Source organism: Procambarus clarkii, chromosome 43 (assembly GCF_040958095.1).
Source record: "Procambarus clarkii isolate CNS0578487 chromosome 43, FALCON_Pclarkii_2.0, whole genome shotgun sequence".
NCBI classification, from domain to species: Eukaryota; Metazoa; Arthropoda; class Malacostraca; order Decapoda; family Cambaridae; genus Procambarus; species Procambarus clarkii.
Window position 1 is genome coordinate 30,793,319 of NC_091192.1, and position 21,295 is coordinate 30,814,613.

Below are 21,295 nucleotides of genomic sequence, written 5' to 3' on the forward strand. Positions count from 1 at the left end.
GAGACTGGATATCAAATACGCAAAAAAAATGCCAACCTGAGGGAGGCTGCGAATGCAGCTCCAGCAGGGCAGAATGAAGCACACAATACCGCGGAAGGTATGAGGAGAAAAAAACAGGACGTGAACAGCACAAAAACAAAAACGCACCGCCCGAAAAGGAACACAAAGAAAAAGGCCGAAGCCAGGACCTGAAACCTAGCACCACCCGGCCCAACGAAAAGAAACTGCAGGGGCAAGAGAAGAAGAACGGAAGCTACATCCACCTGCATACAGAGCAACCCAGAAGCTGGAAGTGCCAAACAAGGGGAAGAAGTAAACTCAGGACCAGAACCGAACACTGGGGCAGTGCAAAAGTAGGGAACTGACCATGGACAAAGACCAACCTAGCCTTAGTAGAGCCAAGAAGCACATACTAAAACACACAACAATGTGTAGGAGAGAATGAGAAAAAGCAGAAAAACGCAAGAAAAAAGACCTGAAAAGAGCCCAAGCACTAACAGCTAGGGACAAGAGTGTAGAAGGAAGATGAGGAGCGAAGAAGACAGGCAGCAATCTGGAACACAAGGGACATGACCTACTACACACAGAGAAGCCAATGTATATGGAAGGGCTCAGCTAGGCACTGCATGACGGGCAAGGAAGGAGTGTCTAAGATAAGACTATGAAAGTGTGGACTCACACTGTGGTGTGAGTCCACACACACACACCCCCCCAACAACACACAAGTCCAGATCCCCTGTCGAGTGTGAAGGTGGTGCCGGAAGCTACTCTCATAAAAATGTGCAGGAAATTTACTTTACACACAGATACAAACAAACATTCACTCGTAGCAACTTAAAATTCTGTAGTACTTGCAAAGTCTAGCAAAGAAACGTAAAAAATAACATACTAAACTATAACAAACTGGTATCTTAGCTAATAAAACAAAACATTTACATTAATAAAAATAAAAACTAGAAATTACATACCAGTCATTACATACCTTCCGATGTAATGACTGGTATGTAATTTCTAGTCTTTATTTTTATTAATGTAAATGTTTTCTTTTCTGTGGGGGAGCCCCTACGGGTCCCTGGAGCTTATCGTGCTAATGTGTTTTATATTAGACCTGGAAATTAGCTATGGAGTTCAGACCTACCAGGGATCATGAGCCAGAACCTGGCCCCTTCAGAGTTAAACTTCAGAGTTAAACTTCAGAGTTAAACTTCAGAGTTAAACCCTTCAGAGTTTTGTGTTAAACATACCGAGGCTTCAGGTTAGAAGGAAAAAGAGGTGATATGATCACTACTTGAAAATAGGAACATGAATTGACATAATAAACAGAGAAGTTTTTTAATCCTGCAGCTTCGAAAACAGGACATCATAGATTCAAGCCAAGGAAATATAGGTGCCAAAAAAGCACACACAAGTTCTCTTTTTGCAAACAGAGTTGTAGAAGTATGGAACAAATTAAGTGAGGTGGTAGATGGCAAAACTATCAATAGTTTCAAAATGACAAAGGTTATTGGGAAGATGGGGTTCCATGAGCATAACTCTTCCGGTATTCACTCACATATGCACATTTACAACCCATGTATATAATATATTTAAATTATTAGTGTGAACTCGCTCGAATGAACCATATAGGGAGATGATGATTTGTTGCTTGAGTGATTTTATTTCATCTGAAAATGCATCAAAATCACGAGGGACTACAATCATTGTAATGCATGTACAGGTTGGTTTACCTAACTTACCAGAATAATAGTGTAGTGAGATATTTTCGTAATGGCATAATGGCCCTCGAAGCACATTTAGGTAAGTACAAATTTATCATAATCTAACTACCTGGAACAATGTATGAAGAAAAAAAGCATCTGAAATTCATTTATTATGTACAGGAAAAAGAAATTACAGTATTGGTGAACAGTTCAATATACAAATTCCAAATACAGTACAGTACATAATAATTACTCATGGTGCACGTACCATAGTGATCACAAAAATTCAGCCGGTCTTTATATAAATAAGACAAAATTTAATTTGTTTTTGCCTTCCTTATTTTAACTGTTGCACAGAATAGTGATCACTAGCATTGGGTGTCAAAGTTTTATAGAATATATATATGATTACTAATCCCAAAAATGTAAAATGATTAATAAAGACTATTTTGGGGGGGGGGCCTATGATGGTTCCCTGTAGCTATCTCGCTGAGATTACTCCACTCTACCAGTCACATCAGTTGCACGAGTTCATTTGGCCTTCTGGGGACCAGAGCCAAAAACCTGGTCCCCTCCCATGAGGCACAGAAAGCAAATGACATTCTGCCATTGATAGCTGACGCTGAACTCCGGACCACCTGGTGGCAGCTTTTGGTACTAATGGGTTTCAGCTAGTTTTGTGTGTTTTCTTTTGTTTATTTTGTATTGTTTGGGAGTTTACTGGCTTTTTAGTCTTTTTGAGTGAACCCAGCACTTGTTTGTAAATCTTCACAGACTTTCTGGATGCTTTCCTGGTGAAATGTCAGAATGTCATTTACTCCTTGCATCTCATGGGAGGGGACCAGGTTTTGGCTCTGATCCCATGTAGACCAAATTAGCTTGTGCACCTGATGTGACTGGGAGATTGGAATAATCTCAGCAACATATCTACTGGGAGCCACTGGAGCTATAACAGAGAGGGGCATCTCTTTACATTCAATACAGGGTTTTTTCTCAAAGTGGTGGTGAAGGAATTTGGAAGGAAAGTAGTGAAGCCTTTCCATCCTCACCTTAACTATGGTGGTGCCTAACACCTACTTATGTATCCTGTTAATTTTGTGCCCAATGGAAATATATTTCCACTTTTTCTTACCACCTTTAGCACTATGGTACCTGCTGTGCACATCTCATTACAGTACTAAAAAATACAAGAGGGGGGTTGGTAAATTCAGTGCAGATATTGTGATACTGTAATCAACAGTGTTAATTATCACAATACTGTATTTGCCAGGCAAGAAGTTCTGGTGTTCAAAGATATAGTACGAGCGTGGCTTCAACATTCCACATCTGCCTTGGCCATTTTGTGTTTAGATAGATTTTGAGTTAATATTACAGTATCTGACAATCACACACAATTTCTTATATGTATTTTATAAATATTTGGACTTGGCACTAAAATTCCTTTGGGCACGGATGAGCCACATTGGGCAGTTCGCTTTTCAATGTCTGGTTTGTATTTTGCTTTTTTAAATATAATCTGATATATAATCTGATAACATAATTTGTAAAGAAATATAGCTTATTTGAAAGATTGTATTCACTACACAATAGTTTCAAATTATTAGGCTCACTACTAGCATGTCTATGCTGCAACTGCCCTTGATGGCAATAGTTTAGGCTAAGCATCCTTGCAGAAACAAATGTTTGTTCGATTTACTAAATAATTTTCACTGAATACAAGCTGTTTGGCCTATGCAGGAATTCGGAAAAGCAAGGTTCGTTAGAGCGAGGGCACACTGTGTATACAGCACATACCTTAAAATTGTTTACATGTTTACCAGTACAATTTTGCTTATTGTGCTTATAATGGCCTCACTGCTTAACTGCATGCAATTTTCTTTCTTCTGCTTAAATGACCAATGTAAATGCTTTATTTAGTTTTGACATTAGTTAAATTAACTTCCGTCGTGGATTATGGTGGTGCTTATATTCAGTCACATTCTTCACTCAAGATGTAGGTCCTCTTTCCTTGGCACAGTGGTTATATTGAGTTTCTACTCTGTATGGATGCAGACCCATTGCCCAGACAACCTTTTCACTCTAATTTTGTTCGTCATGGGTTTACGCAGTCTTGCCGTTGCTTATGCTCACTTTGTGCTTATTGTCACAAGACGTAATTGGCTGAGATTTGCTGCCTTCACTTTACACTGAGCCAATATGAAACTTATTTTTCGGAAATTTGAAAACATGAAGTGACGTTCTTTGGAATAGGCAAGGTCATGCACGCTAAACTGTGAAAGGTAAACTTATGAAGGTCACAGAGCCAAAACAAGATATTTACATGTTATGTAATTTTAATATATTGTAAACATATATTTCTGCATTGCCATATAAATATAACAAAATTCTTGAATAACTAAAAGAAGGCCAACTTTAGTTTTGTTAATTTTGACTACTAGATATACAGTACAATAAATACTTTGATAAATCAGTATTTCTAATGTGCTGTTCTTTAAGATTTACACATTTTACGGAAATAAAAAGTATACTGAACTCCTTTGAAATATTTCTTTGTTAGTCATATAGTTGCCATATTGAATATTCCTCTCCAGAGATGTAATATGAATAATTTACCAAATGGTTAAAAAACGACTAATTTTGGCAGACCAGTCAATTTTTTCTTGACTCATTACAGCACTTTGACAGAAAGCACTTGTGCTTCAGAAAATTGGTAAATGGTAAATGCACATATCACATTGTATTTCTTTAAAAGTTTTGTCTTTGCTCTAATGACATAGCATCATTTGTGAGCTATTACACTTGCAAGGTTTCCTATTTAAGATTTCTGGGAAAGAATTCTTAGTTGCATACCTTATGAGCACATTCTCTCAGTGCCAAGGTGATTATCAAGGCCACCTTAATCTGGCATTCATAGTTAATAGGAATTTTATGCCAAAACATTAAGATAACCTCAAGATTAGTACACAGATGCATGTAATAAGGCAAATAGGATACCATACTGGGATTTATTTATAGAATTTTTAACAATAAGATGTCTAACGTTATGCTTGAGCTTTATCTTGCCTTTTTTAGGGCCCCATTAAGATTATTTAGTTTAGTTTTGCACACTGTACTATAAAATGTATATCAATTCTCTTGAAATGTACAGAGAAGATAAAAAGTTTTCCAGAAAGTTGAAAGCTTCCTTACAAAGAGAAGTTAAAATATGCTTAACTTACAATCTTCAGAAAAATGTAGAGTAAAGGGGAGGCATGATTGAAAAATACAAATAAGTGAAAGAGTATAATAAAGGGAAATCAACACAAAATTAAACATGGACGAATGTAATTGCATAAATTTAGATTTTGGGAAGACCTGGCCAAATACTGGTTTGGGAACAGGGCTGTTGATTTATGAAGCAAATGGCCCAGAAACATAATAAACACATGATCGCTGGATTGGTTTAAAGCATAGGTTAGACATGTATATGAGTGAGTTCGGGCGGATATAAATAGGAACTGCCTCATATGAACCAATAGGAGGGGCCTCATGTAGTTTCCACATATCATTGTTGAATATTAGCCTATATGTGTGGGAAATAACAAATATGTGGTTAGTGAATATTAGAGGCAAGTGGTAAGGCCTAAGGTATAATATAGTAGAGGCCATTATTGCTAAAGAATTGCCACCGTAGAGAATTAGTTTGAATACCATGGCTGAAAATAAATAATCAAACTCTGCACATGTGAAGAGAGGATTTTGACAATGTTTCGGTCTGTCCTGGACCCCTTATCATGAAGGCTCTACGATGGACCAAAACATTGTCACATTCCCTTCTCATGTGTGTGTATGTTGGCGTATTTAATTACCAGTGATTTGCTAACTAATTTTTTGAAATATTTGAAGGAGTTCTGTTACTGTTTGACCTCAGTTATAATGAAGATCTGAATTTCGCATAACTTATGGCAATACCAATGAAATGTTTATATAGTGTCATCTGTTTTGCCACACTACAGAATATAAAACTGTGATGGTGTATATTTATAAAACACCTGAATCTTCAATAGGAAGCATGTAAGCATGGCAATCTAAATAACATTTGCTTATTTATACAAGTAGATATCCAGAGTAAAGAGAGACCTTATATCATGGTAATCCAATATATTCTGGGTTTTACAATAATCAATACTAACAAAAGGCTCTTAAGTTATTAATTTGAGTGTTCTAACAAGTGCTTCTGAGGGTGACAGCTGATTTTTTAAATCATGAGTGTCATAAGTAACATTTAGACCAGTTGAGAGAATTCAAGATACATCATCAACGCTTGTTTAAGGTGAGAGTTCAGCACTCAGTCAGAGCGTTTGCTGTGCGCATCACTCACACTTGCTAATTATTTACACCGCAAGTTGCGTATATGCAACTCATTTCGAGAGGAAGTCAGCTTCCATTTATAAACAAAACATGGCCTCTTCTAGTTGAGGCAGATCTTCGTTTGGTTGATGATTCTCCTGGCCGTGGCGTACTTGGTGCTGATAATGCGTGGATTTTGGTAACCTAAGATGACAAGACTGCATGGGCAGCTGCACGTCTCTCCCACCATCTGTTTTAAGGCCAGGTGAGATAAAAGAGTTGCCACCATTGGTCAGTGAACGCCAATCACTGAGGAAAGAGCAAGGTAATTCTTCAGAATCCAAATTGGCTGACAAAGGTTATGGGGGGGATGATTTCTGTGTCCATACAGGTTTAAAAGAGTGTAGCAATTGATAGGGCTAGTGCATCTTGGTACTGTAATTATCCTTGCATTGTATTGACCTGTATTCAGGCTGTTGAGTGTAGATGCAGTGTAAGGCATTAGATTTAATTCACTAAAGTTATATAAGTAATTTTCTACTTCACTAATGACCTGCATCTATCAAGTTATATTTACTTTATCTTCAACTAAGCCACAGTATTAAGTGACAATTTTGGGTATCTTCAGCAATGTCCCTGTTTTTTCAATATCTTGATTACTTTCCTGCCCAACAAAACCACAAATTAAAAAATGAAAATTCTAAGACATTTGAGTTTGTTTTCTCCAGACCATTACAATATCAAGCTCACTTGATGATGGTCTGGGATGAACTGAAATGTTGTCAATATACATATTTACTTTGTGGGTTTGTTATACATTTATTTTAATCACAGTACTGTGCCTTTTGTTGTTTACTTTCTTATTTTATATATAAATTTTTAAGGGAAGCATGGATTTAAATGTTTGTTGTGCATGGAAACTGCATGTAGTTTAATTCCACATAAATGCTTACTAATGATTTTGGTGTTTTTAGAATATACGTGCCTTACTTTTTCCTTTTCATATTAGAATATTAAGAACATGGCTCATAATTCACATGTTGGCTGGTTCTTTTCACTAAAAACTAACCCCAGGATTCATGGGCTTGCAGATGAGAAATGGACCCCAAACATGGCCCCTTTTAGGTCATGGGTCTTTAGGGTGGCTGCATCCATGTGATGGCGAGATCTCACCACGACAGTACACAGCTCTGATACGACGAGCCTCTTCTCTTCGTTATCACCCAGAGCACCTACTCAAATGCTACAATGATGTTAATGATATAGAGAGTATTAATTGCAATAGATGTGCCAATACTGATGAAACATGTGTAGACAAAAGTTCAAAATGTCTTAGAGAAGCTAGACTTCGAGAGATGCCACTATCGTGTTCAGAGAAAAAGTTTCAGAATAATGTAGGTAATAAATTTAGGATGACTTTGACCACAGAGTCAGTATCAAATTGTTATACTGAAAAGCCTACTGAAATGTCTTGGGTGCGAAATAATAGATTATCAAAGAGTTTGAAGACAGCAGGTAACATAAGACTTAAAAAGGAAACAAATGGTCCAATTTCTGAATCTAATATGTTTGATAAAAACTCTAGACATAATTCTCAGTTATTTGTGAAATTATCCAGTGGAGCTCATTTATATGAGAGCAATAAGTCTCAGTCAAGTAAAGCATTTGTGAGGGATTTTAAATGCACAATAAAGCGGGATGATTCACAGTACACAATAAGACAGGATAAGTTAGTACAGTCCAAGAGGCAAAACAAAGAGAATTTATCAAGATGTAGTACTGTGCAATCCAGTTTGTGTAAAGATGTTTTGTCTTGTCAAAAATTAAAAAGATTAGATGTATCTAAGGCAGAAAGATTTAATGTAGATCAAGGATTATCTTCAAAGAGTAATGTCGATTATACTCTGGTTCCACCATCCTTGCTTTCCTATCCCTGGTCTTTCTCTTCCCCCATTGATATCTCAACCCACCAGAGACCAGTGTACGAGAGACCGTACTATGACTGTGGCTATGACACAGACTCTGACTCGACTCCACTACACTCCAATCCAGAGTGTCTAAGTGGAAAGTTGAAGGCAATTGATGCTTATCCGGTGTGGAGCCGCTATAAAATGTGGCTACAGCGATTGACAAAGGCTCAGGGTTAGTCCATATTGGACTTGGCTAGATGTCTTTTTAAAGAATTCTGTTAGATGCATTACGTCTTCAATAAATATTGAAGTTGTACAACTGAATCGAACCCATGCCCCTGAACTTCTCAGATGCACACAGGTTTGATTCCATCATACACCCTCAATATTTATTCATAGATTCATTAGGTTTTTGTGATTTCATTGTGCATTATGTCTGTTGCCCTAATTTGGTATGTAATATGTAATACAGTATAAAACTAATAACTTTTTTTAGTACAGTATTTTTTTGTTATCACTAATGACACTAAGGACTTTTGCAACATATGAAATGTATTTTAGAATAATAAAGTCAAACTGTGTAAAAAAAAATCAAGATTTTTGTAGAGCTCCAGGTCATTGTAAGATTGTGTACTGAAACTGAATAAACAATAAAAATCAATAAAACCAACAGTTTTGTACTGTTTGTAAATAGCATTGGCATGCCGGAGCCAGCATCTTGCACATACGCACTGTAGTTAGACCTGAGCAACACACATCACAGAGGATGCTTCAGACAGTCTGTCTCCTCATTTTCTTGTTTCCTCTTTATTGACATCTATGACTGGTTTTCTTTTCATAAACTTAAAAATTCACCAGTGGCCAGTATCAGTTTTCTCTTACAAGTTGACTTGTAATTTCTTTGTTAAAAATTTCAGATAACTTTATTTCTTTTTTGTTAATCTCTCTCGCGTATTTTACGTCCAGTAGTCTTTTTCAGGCTTGCAGCATCAGTCTCGGAAGGGTAACTATACAAACATACATGCATACAGTATATCCATGTACTGTGTACTGTATTGGTGGGAAAAAGTTTATGGATAATTATAAATCAATACTCAGATGATTGTAGCATTAATAGAAGTGCAGTACAGTATTTGTCATTTTAATAATAATAATATTTATTTATTATTATTATTATTATTATTATTTAATTTTTTGTGAGCTGCTATAAATATGTTGAATCCTTTTTGCCACCATCAGAAGAGAAATTTAGTAAAAACTTATGGTTTCTTTGAAATAAATACAAATTTTATTTTCTAATTTAGTGATTGAGTTTAATCTTGCACAGCCCTTCTTCAGATGTTATGTTCACTGGTGGAGATGTATAACATACCACTATATAATATGATCCAAATATGCATATTTTTTCTGGAATGCATTATGTAGATGTAGTTTAGAATACTGTAACTGTAGAACAGCTGGCTAAGGCTTCTATAGCCTACTGATGCAGAGGCAGAATGGATGGTTGATATCAATGTCACAGGCTGCAGCTCCCACTCCTTTGTCTTGGGCATGGCACTTAGGTGATGGTGGCACGCACACTGTTTCAGGTACCAGTGGTGGTGGGGGCAGGCGAAGCAACAGGTGCCCTTGTTAGCAGTCTTGGTGTAGGGAAAGGTGGTGCTCTAACTGGCCTCTCCCCTGAAGACCGAGGTACCACTCCAGAACGTGTGGAATTTGAGAATTCGGTTGTGGAACAGAGTGATGAAGATGAATACCTTTCTGAGGATGAATGGACAGATCGTAATTTTGGTGCATCTGCCAACGAGTTGGATGACTCGGATGGCGAAGACGATAGTGATTACTCGGACCTCAGGTAAGAACTTTATCGATTAAGCTTTTGGAATAGGAGAGATGTTCACGTGTTTCCTGAATATTTCAAATAGCTATTGAACTCGCTTTTTTATTTTTATTTTTTATCCTTTAAATTTTGTATGCTAAATCTTTCATAAACTCTTGTTTTCATCATTTTTTAATAATGAAAAGATTGAAAATTAAGTTGATAAATATTGATGGTGAAACAATGTTTGGGAAAGATAAGAATATTTCAAAGGTGACATATTGAGGTGAATATCAACTTGTGATGGGGAGAAGAACAGAATTGAGGAATAGGTAGAAGGCTAGGAATTTGAAAATAAGGGTACGTGAAGTGTAGATTGCAGGAGGGATGTGAGGAAGTTGAATCTGGTAGGGTAGTGAAGTGTATGTTATAGGAAGAAGGAAGAGGCAAGGAAGAGGAAGCTGGTGGAGTAGTCTAGTGTAGGTGACAATGTTTACTAGACCTTAAGGCTCTTTGTCCGTAATGTGTGTTCAGGTGGGGGTGGTTCTTATGGGGAAGTTATGATATTGGGTGGGATGGGGTGATGGTGACTGGGACTGAAGAGTGTCCGAGGTGGTCTCAGAGAGAAGGATAGTAATTTGTGGTGGTGGCTACCACTGGTGTGGAAATGTATGAGTGGGGTTGATGAGCCTGGGGCTAAGGTGGAAGTATGGAAGCATTTGTAGTGGTAGAAAATGGTGAAATATGAGATACAGTTGCAGTGAGAGTGGGTTTGAAGTGAGGTTGAGGGAGGGAATCTAAAGGAAAGAGGTTGTAGACCTAGTGAAAAAAGTTAGTCATTGGTGGAGTCTGGAGAAAGTGTGTTGTGGCTTAGTGGAAAAGAGTTTTAAGTGTGAAAGGGTATGAATAGTGGAGGTGCTAGCCATGAAAGGCTGGTGCCCAGCAGCAATATCAGGGGTGATCAAATATATTGGGGAGTGGTTGGGAAGTTGTCTTGTTGGAAGGGTCAAGCCCAAGGTGGGTGGTTGATGTCAGAATAGTAGTAGATGGGTTTGGGAAAAAAGGGTCTGTGAAGGAGACAGTATGGAGGTGTTATGGTATGCTGGTGGTGGTGATGGTGTAGAAAGGGTATCATGGAAGGAGAGGCATAATAGGAGGATGCATGGGGAATGGAAAAACCGAGACAAATAGTACACTGTATGTGGCGACTAGATGAAAGTTTAGGACCTCCCAACAATAGTTTTGCTGCATCAGTTCTTAAATATTTAAAACTAATGAATTTGGTAGTGGAAACCAATATGGTAGGTATTAGAATTTAATATTAATTGAAAAAATTTAGAAGTTTTTAAAGTGAAATATATAAGTTTGCTCATAAGGAATTAATTTTAGTGATGAAGAGGTTGATGATGAAGAAATGGGTTACTTGGATGGTGGGGGAACTCTGACTGCTGCCGAGACTCGCAGATTAGCAGAGTCATGGCAGAGGCGCTACTCCACTGACCGCCTTGATGATGATGATGGTGGCGGCGGCTCTGGACATGAATCTGAATCAGACCTCGACTCTGACAATTATAGTGAAGAATATGGAGCTGAGGGTAAATACGTTGAATAAGAAATTAACTGTTTTGGCTGGATATAAATTTGAATTTTAAAAAGTTGAAAATATGTTTTTAACAGTTCATTATTGTATATTTCATTATACAGTCTTTTCTGTTTTTTTTTATAAAAGGTGATGAAAGTCACACAGCCACTGAGGGCGAAGGAGGCGAGGACGATGACGACGAAGATGAGGGCGAGGCAGTAAGACAAGCTCGGGAGCTCCGGCGTATGGAGGTCAATATCGACGTGGCAGCTCCACCTAGGAAAGCTGAAACTTCAGATAGTGGTTCAGATACTGAGGTTTGTTATAATAGTTCTTTCTATTATTGAAGCATATAGTATTACTTTTCTGGGGGAAGCCCCCTATGGCTCCCCAGAACTATCCATGACTGATATGGATTCCCTAACTATTTTGCATCAGTCGATGTGGGTGGAGTTCTAGGCCTACCGGGGACCACGAGTCAGAACCTGGCCCCCCTCACAGAAGCACGAGAAGCAATGGGCCATAGAAATGCACATGTGATTTGGAGCATTCTGTATCTGTGTGAAATTTTTTGGGGGAAGTGAATTTCTGGGAATTTTGGATAATTTCTAAAAAATTATTTTTAATTCTTTTACCCTTATTCTTGTTGTGATATTCTAATATTACATCCGTCGACTTTAACTGAAAGTCTAGATGGGTCGCCTGAGGAAGGACTTGCTTGGCTAACACTCTCAGTGTAGTAAGCAGCTCATTCCTCACTCTGGGACCATATAAGAACAATTGACTAGGCGCAAGCAAACGCCAAGACATCAAAAGTTTGAAATCCCCTTCACTTAGGCCGTTGACCTTCGTCATTCACCAGGGCGAATCTAACGAGTAGGTCATGGGCTCTCACAACGAAATTTATGTTGTGTGGTGCTATGAATTCAGATCTAAGCTCATGAAGCAGTCTCAATTTAACAGCAGAGTGGCAGAACTTATGTAAAGCAATAAAATGTGTGGGGTGTAACGAAAAGACATTGTTCAACATAACAACACAGTTCATTCAACAAAGTACTAACTACCACAACAACGAAACAAATATCAATGACGTTACTCGAAATCCTTCCTGTGACACTTTCACTGACAGCTAGACACCAGCCCCGAGTGCTGCAACATGAACTAACTTGAACATACTGGGTGAACACAGAGGTATCAATCAAGCAAGCACGACATACTAATCTATAATCACTGCAACACCGACACGGTAGGCTAGGAGACATGCCTCCAATAACCTTCTATCAGTTCCCTATGCTTCTTGCAGCCCACACCTGCAATGGTGTTTGCAAGCAATCAATTTAGTAGCCTATCAATGACATGACAGGGACTAATGGGGTTACTGGCAACTTCAACAACCCTCCTCAATTAAATTCTTACGTTAACACTTCGTCCCTCGGACAATCAACAATCAATAACAAATTGATTTACGTTAATATCAAAGTAACATTTACGTTAACTAAATCTTGTATCCCTCGGACAAATCAAACTGTACAACTGTCACTAGTAACTCAGAATTACACAAACACTCTACCCATCGAGCATTCAGTGAGTAATCCCCATTAATCCCTGTACAGTGTGGCACCTCGACTTACGATTGCCCCGACTTACAATAATTTCGAGTTATGATGTAAATTTGATAGAAAAATGCGACTCGACCTACGATAGTGTCGTCGACTAACGATATTTGTTGGTACACGTTTGGGTCGACTGAGCGCGTGGTTCCCAGTCACGCGGGCCAACCTGCCTCAGTTTACTAAAACTGCCTGCTTAGTGACAATCACGCCTATAAGAAATTCCGTTTTTGTGGTGATTTTTTGCTTTTTGAACATAAAACTAATTATTATATATCACGCCATGGGTCGCAGAAAGTCAGTGGTAAGGTTTGACCTAAGAAAATAGTTGTGAGTTGAGGCAGTAGAGGATATCCCCTCCTCATTAAGAAAATGTGTGAAGTATGGGAAGAATTGCAAAGTTTTGTTGAAAAACTAACCCAGATAAAGCTGTAGCAAGCCGTTGCATTGACCTTTTAAATGACAATGTGATGTCTTACTACAGACAAGTGTTAAAATGTAGGGAAAAACAAGTGTTTTTAGACAGATTCTTAGTAAGACAAGCAAGCAGTGAGCCACAAGCAGGTCCTAGTGGTTTGCAGGCAAAACATGCCAGAGAGTGTATCCGAGAAAAGTCATCACTGCCTGATGTTATAATAGAAGGGGACTCCCCTTCCAAACACTAACACCTCTCCTCCCCCCCTCATCACCATCTTTCATAAGCCATCAAGAGTCCTCCATAAAGGTAAGATAAGCATATTTACTGTATTGATGTTAGAGAACAAAATTGTATTCAGTATAAAATGTATTTGTAAGTTAATATTTTGGAGGGTGGAGGAACGGATTAATTCAATTCTCTTTATTTCTTATGGGAAAAATCGCTTTGACTTATGATATTTCGACTTAAGATACGTCTCTGGGAACGGATTACCATCGTAAGTCGAGGCCCCACTGTACTTCTAGATAGCTGATTAATCCCCGTACGAGTTACGTTATTGGTTACTATCGCCCAACGATAGTTTACTATAATCACAATGTCCAAAGTGCTAAGAGAACGGCAATCACCCTGACTACCCTCGAGCAATTAAACACTATCGCTCTCGTTGGACACCCCTCGTGTCCACTTTTTTCTCTCGTGCCCTAGCTTTGGACACTGCTCGCGTCCAATACAAAAAATATTTGTATAAAATTCATTTTCTATCTGATCGACTTCAGCATAGTTTCAAAATGAGCGCCTTTAGAGTGCGCACAATATGATATCAACATGAAAGATGTAACACAAAACTTGATGTCAGAACACTTGAAAGATTATAAATACGTTTTTGGACAACATTTACAAATATTTGTTAAAATTCTATTTATTTTGCTATTATTATGGGACTAGTTTTAAAATGGGTGCCTTTACTTTTGACTAGAGTGTCTCACCATCTGTTTGTGGCGAGGTGGCTTTTGAATGTGTCCCTCCTGCTGGCTTTGTCTCGGCGGCGGTCAAGGGTTTTCTGACGGTCCTTCTTTTTCTTTGTCTCTTCGTAGGTGTACTGCGCTCTTTGTTGTCGTGGTCTTATCCTTCTCTCGTGGTGGTTCAGGGCTGTTTTCTGGCCGTATACCGTCGCCCTATCTCGTGCAGCGCTGGCGGAGCCGCTTGGGATTGCTCCATCCTGCTCTGGGGCAGGATGCCCTTTTTCTCTATTCCCTTTGCTTTGTTGTGGCCCCTTCGGTACCAGAGGGGTCCCTGGGGTTGTTGCTGCTTGGTTGGTTGGCCGAGGTGCTCCTTGTGTCCGGTTGTGGCTCTCTGCTGTTCTTTGCGCGCCACGGCCTCTGTGGCTGGGCTACGCTTTGGGTTGTTCAGGTTTCCCTTCCTGTTCTCAGGTTCGGGTCTCTCTGGTTGTTCGCTGAGTCCTTCTGTCTAACCGGACTGTGGTCTCTCCCTGTGCCCATGACGTTTGTAGGTTTGTTGTGCTTGCTGCCGTCTTTGGTGGCATGTCATGGGCCGACATTCGGGCACAGGGTTGTTTTGGCAGTCGCGCTGGGTCCTGGCTGCACGCTTCCTCGTGTGTCCTCCTGGGCCTCGTCCGGCCTATGTCGCCTTGGGTCGACTGTTGCAGCCTGTTGTCTTGGCTTCGTGTTGTGGTGTGAGCACTAACCACCTCCCGGATGCGTCCCTCTGTTTCCGTCTTTGGTGAAGTAGCTCCGGGGAGCCATAGGCGCTACCCCCCCAGAAAAACAGAGTTGAATGTAATGAAACGCCATTTTCTCGGTGAGTACTGGCAACCCTCCCCTCCCCTCTCCCTCCGGTCGGTGTTTTTTTGCGTTTTTGATATCCAGCCTCAGAACTGGGGTGTGGATCACCGGCGTGAGGGTCTGGGGCTCCCCCTTTCTCCCCTCTCGGGCGGGGGGAGTTGCGCAGACATGCGGCGCAGGTTGTGTGACGTCATGCTTGTTTGCTCGTTTTTCTTTTGGGAAGTTCTGTCCACTCATTTGATGATTTTCGTTGTTAACCAGAATAGGGGTTTGTTTTGTGGCGCTTATCTTTCTGGGTGGCTGTCCCGGTCAATGGCAAATATAGAATGCTCCAAATCACATGTGCATTTCTATGGGCCATTGCTCCTCGTGCCTCTGTGAGGGGGGGCCAGGTTCTGGTTCGTGGTCCCCGGTAGGCCTAGAACTCCACCCACATCGACTGATGCAAAATAGTTGGGATATCCATATCAGCCATGGATAGCTTCAGGGAGCCTCCGGGACTCACCCAGAAAATGGCGTTTCATTACATTCAATGCTGTTTTGTTTTTTTATTGAATTTTAAGTTTACCTTTGAGAAATTTTGTAAACAATTCTTCTCATTTTGCAGGTTGCAAGTGATGAAGAGAGTGAAGAGAGTGATACTCAGATTGACACCGACTCTGAGTTTGCTGACGATCATGTTCAACCTGGGCCTCCTAAGGCAATCCCCACCATTATTATTAATGAATCCCAAGATATGCTTCAGGACTTCAACCTCGGTCTGTCAGTGGCTAAAGAACAGGAAAGTAAAGATCGGAGTCATATTGGTGTGACCCAAGTGAAAGGTGAGCCAAGAACTGATTTTGTGGCTCAGAAAGTAGATTTAGAAACTGTGAACAGTAAGGAATCAGGTGATTGGGTGAAAGAAAATGGTGAAAAAAGTGCTAGTTTAACGAATCTAAATGAAACGGGCAAAATAAATCCTCGTGCAGAGCAACTCAAAAGGCTTCTACAACGGACAGATTCAAGAGAAGCGATAGCTGCTCAGAGAGCCCTACAGCTGAAGCGTCAGTACCTCCTTGGGGAGACTGTAAACCTCCCACGGAAATCTGTCTCGACGGCAGATTTAGGCAGCCGTTTTAAGAGTTTCATGGACAAAATATCTGAAACACAGAAAATGCTGAATCCAGCTCCCCAACCTAGTGCAGCTATGCAAGCTTTCATGAGCTCATCAGTGCCCAGCCCTAGGAGTCCAGTATCCTCACCATCGTCCCCTCTCTTTCCAGCTAGGTCTATATCACTTCCTCAGGGTGAAAATACTTCAGATTCAACAAATGCTGATACAGCTGATGGGGACAACTCACTAACTAAATCAACAGTAGCAGCAGATATATCTTTGACTAACCCTGCAGAAGTAAGCGCTTCTCAGGAAGCCAAACAAAATATCACCACTCATATAGAGTCGTCAGTATACCCCGTGGAGGCCATAGATGAAGTAGAAGTCCCGGTGCAGATTACAGATCAGTTAAAAGGCTTCCCAGTCTCTGGAGAATCCTCTAAAATAGATGAGGAAGCCATAAGTAAACCAGAGAAAAACCTGGTGAAATTTCCAGAGTCTGAGAGCAGTAGTGACACGGGCACTGGGACATCAAGTGACAGTGGATCTGATTATGACAATGTGCCTTCTGGTTGCAAATGGTCTGTTCCTAAAAAATCACCAACTACCATTGAGATTCAGAAACAAGCCAACTCCAGTGTAAAAGATAATGTAATTTGTGACTGTGATGTAAATATTAGTAGTGACATTACTGACAAAGTAGCAAATGTGGAAATAGACAGACTAAAAAGTGATAGTGATTTAGACAAAGAAAAAGTACATGAAAGTATGAACCTAAATGTGGATCAGCAGCATGAATGTATTGTGTCAGATGAAGCAATAGATGAATTTGGGTTATCATTGCCCGGAGAATGTGAAGGACTCGAAACTATTAATCGGGAGATTGTGCTGATAAATATGCCACATTCACTTGATACAGGGAACATTGAATGTCAAAATATTTTAAGAGAGGAAAATAATCCTGTGTGTGTTTTTAGTGAGGTAGAAAAGCATGAGGTAGAAGATAATATTGATGAACTATTTAATATACTAGCTAATGATGCTTTAGAAGATATTGATAAATTTTCTGAGTTAGTCGAGTTATCAGGTACAAATACTAATGGTTTTTCACATAGTGACATAAACTCTAAAACTAGTGACACTTTGACATCTCAGGAATTGTCAGTATGTGATACAGAGAGAGAGAGAACAAGTGCTGAGAAAAGTATAAACAAACAAGTAGAGCCTGTTACAGAAATTGTTGTGGAGAATGCTAAAGCACATGAACAATTGGAGAACACAATAGATAAGTTGTCCCATACACGAACTACAGATGAAAGTGATGAAATAAAGCCAGTGTTGTCAAAGGAAAACTTGTCTAGTCCTGAGGAGGGTAGGGAACACACTGAACCCGAGTTATCAGATTGGGCTGGTGATAATGATGGCTTGAGTGCTGGTGAAGATTTAGAAGTCGAACTTAATAAAATTAGAAAGCGGTGTATAAAAAAGGATGCTTCTAAAACTATTGCAAGAATAGCGTCAGAGGAAAGTCTCGGAGACACAGACTCTGCTGTATCTACTTGCCCCAATATTACCACCCCAGTGCCTTCAAAACCTTCCGCTCTTGTAGATCTCGAAGGCATAGAATTCATGGACACCAGTGAAAGTGCTAGTAGCCCTGATGATACATCACACAAAAAACTGGGATATAGAAAGTTGGAAGAAGAAACTCCTACAACTCCTATCGCTCCACAGATATCCCTAATTGAGCTTGAAAACGTGCAAGTTCAGAGCCAAAGTGGGAGTGAAAGTAAATCCTCAGAGAGCACAAGTACTGAAATGGATGATACATCACAAAGTAGTGTCCAGGAAGCCCAAAATAACAACATGGCTGAGCATGAGAGTATAGAAGTCAAGTATTTATTAAACAAATCAAAATCTCACCTACCACGTCTTTCAAAAAGCATGTCAGAGTCCCATGTTCCGAAAAGCACGTCTGAACCTCCTTCTCTTACAGAAATAATGCCAAACTTAAATGGGGAGCATCGACGAGATTCCTTAGATGACTATATGTCTCCAAAACGCTATGAAGGATACATTCCTAGATTCAAAGAAAGAATGAGCCCATTTGGATATGTTAGAGATTCAATAGATATTCAAAAGAATTCTACGAAACAACCATTGTTTTCTCCAACTAAAAAGGATGTAGAAGAGAGAGAAAAGAATGAGAAACAACTGGCAGAATTAAAAATCCAGAACAGTGCCTCAGGAAGTAAACAAGCTGTCTCTCCTAATACAGCTAAAAAACAGATAGAGAGAAGCCTACAAAATAGTAATAAAGAAAAGGAGAAAGATCTAATTAAGGAATTAGTCATGTCACGAATATCTCGGAAAAATTCAGAAAAGTCTCCTAGAAGAGGATCACGGGCATCTGTAAGCCCTCTTTCTTCAACTGGATCAAGAACTTCACTCTTCAGTCCCCTATCATCCCAGGAGAACCTTTTAGACAAAATTGACAATTCTGTGAAAGATTTGGATTGTATAAGCAAAGAGTGTCAAGATAAAAAACATATTCGAGTTAACAGCAAAAAGTTATTGAGACTGGAATCTGTTATATCAGATTTACCAGAAAGTGGGCAGACATTTGCAGCTGAGGAGACTCGAGCAAAGGTTAGAGTAGGTTCTTATTTTAGAAATGATAGTGTTTTGGGATTGACAGATGAAATGGATAGTCTTCAAGAGTGTAGTGTTCCATTTGTTGACGAGAGTTTGGATGAAGAAGTATTTGAAAGAAACTGTGACAAAAATAGCATTAACACAGCGCCTAAACAAAGTCCTTGTGAGGAAATTGATACAGCAAAAAAAGTGTGTGAAGCAGAACTTTCAAGCCCAGCTCGTGTAAATCTTCCAGCAACCCCCATGACTCATCCTGAGCAATTTAGAAGCTTACCACTGAAGAGGGAAATGTTTATAGTGCCTCCTGCTCCAGTTCCAGCAACACCAATGCGTAGACATCATGCTTCTGTCTCTGGTAGCTCGACACCCATCACATCTGAGAGACCGCTCTCGACTCCTAATCTAAGTACTGTAGAGAGAGAGAGAGCCAGAGAGGAGGCTCGCATTCGTGCACGCCTTAAAACAGATTTGGATCTAGGATTAAGTCCTCCAAACCTGGCGGATAATTTACGAGAAAAGTTAAAAAGAGGTAGCCTGAGTGAATGCGAAGCAGAAAAAGAAGAAAAAGTGAGAGAGAATCAAGCATTAGTTATACAAACAACATTTAAAACTCAGGGAAGAGAGGAATCAACACCAAAAGATAAAGATGAAAGGGTGAGAGAACTGCTTGCCGAACAACGGCAGCATCGACAAAGAGATTCTTCAGAAGTCCAGCAAGATGAATGGAACAAAGATGATCGTGTTAAGGAAAGACTAGAGGAATATCGACAAAGAAGAAGAGGAAGCACTAGAAGTAGTGAAAGTGGTGACTCTCGACCAAATAGTCAACTCCTACGGCGTCCCACTCATAGGCCATCCTTGTTGGAACTTGAATCTTTACAGGTGTTTACTGCTCCTCCAATTAAAGCTAATATTAGTGTGCCAACTTCTATAGGAAATACCACAACAGCCGTAAGCATGGCTGCATCTCCAACCATTGGTTTAATTCCATCTATGCAACAGTCAAATGTAGCACCATTGTCTCCAGCAACTTCAGCTACAACCGTCTTATCTAGTACTACTCCAGCTCGTACTACTCCAGCTCGTACTACTCCAGCTCATACTACTCCAGCTCCAGCAAGTCAGCTATTGCAGGAATCTGCTTCATCAGAGAAAATATTGGAGAAAAAATCGGGCAAGAAATCAAAAGATCGTGAAAGGAGGAGAAGTTTGATACAAGTTTTTACAGGTTTGTTCATTTCCATATTTTCTTGCTCAAAATGGTATGGCCCATGCAGAATATATTATGGTTTTAAAATGCAAATTTCTTTAAACTTTACATAGTGATCTTAACAAAAAATACTTCACAAACTGTATACAAAAGAAACTAAATATTTGTCAATATTGTTAATATATTAATATAATTTTAATCTCTTACCTTGTGAATGAAAAAGGGAGCGGTGACAAGCCAGTTCTCTAGATTTGTCACTCCATAAAAATGCGACTGTTTCATCTAACTAGAAATGTACAAACTCAATCAACCCACCTAACCTATTTAGGCCAATGCATAGAAACTGTCAGTATTACAGTTTTTAAATTTTACTAATTGGGTTGCATTTATGTGGGGAGACCCTTCGGCTCCCCGAAGCTATCCAGACTGATATGTATAAATCTAAACTTTGGCATCAGTCAGTGTGAATGGAGGTCTAGGCCTACCGGGGATCATGGCCAGAACCTGGCCCCCTCAGAGAGGCACGAGGAGCAGTGGTCTATTGAAATTCACATGGGATTTGGAGCATTCTATATCTGCCATCAACTGGGACAGACGCCCAGAAAGGTAGGCGCCTCAAAACAAACCCCTGTTCTGGTTAAAAGTAGGTGAAGTAGCTCCGGAGAGCCAAAGGGAGAGCCCCTAGAAAACCAGCATTGAATGTAATGAAATACCATTTTCTGGGTGAGTTCCAAAGGCAACCCTCCATCCCTCCCTCCCTCCCTCTGGTCAGCAGTTTTTCACGTGTTTTTGACATCCAGCCTCAGAACTGGTGGGTTGATCGCCGACATGGGAGTCAGGGGCTTCCCCTTCCCCTTCCCAAGGAGGGTGGAGGAGCTGCGCAGACATGCAGCATGGCTCGTGTGACATCATGTTTGTTTGCTCGTTTTCATTTGGGGAGTTCTGTCCACTAGTTGGTCTATTTTCGTCGTTTTAACCAGAATAGGGGTTTGTTTTGAGATGCTTACCTTTTTGGGTGCCTGTCCCGGTTGATGGCAGATATAGAATGATCCAAATCCCATGTGCATTTCTATAGGCCATTGCTCCTCGTGCCTCTCTGACGGGGCCAGTTTCTGGCCTTGGTCCCTGGTAGGCCTAGACCTCCATTCACACTGACTGATGCCA

At 39.9% G+C, this 21,295-nt stretch overlaps 1 protein-coding gene across 6 annotated transcripts in view; it reads left to right on the forward strand.

Moving 5' to 3' along the window:
* The window catches only part of Mical (Molecule interacting with CasL), a 309,683-nt gene that overhangs the window by 218,335 nt on the left and 70,053 nt on the right, over positions 1-21,295 (forward strand). For all 6 annotated transcript variants that reach the window (XR_006772583.2, XR_006772585.2, XR_006772586.2 and 3 more), the window contains 4 exons: positions 9,529-9,794; positions 11,148-11,353; positions 11,488-11,657; positions 15,778-20,149. Coding sequence is in view for 3 of the 6 variants with exons in the window: in XM_045738829.2 (XP_045594785.1) it covers positions 9,529-9,794; positions 11,148-11,353; positions 11,488-11,657; positions 15,778-20,149 (5,014 nt within the window). In the remaining 3 variants the exon portion in view is untranslated. The remainder of the gene's footprint in view (positions 1-9,528; positions 9,795-11,147; positions 11,354-11,487; positions 11,658-15,777; positions 20,150-21,295) is intronic.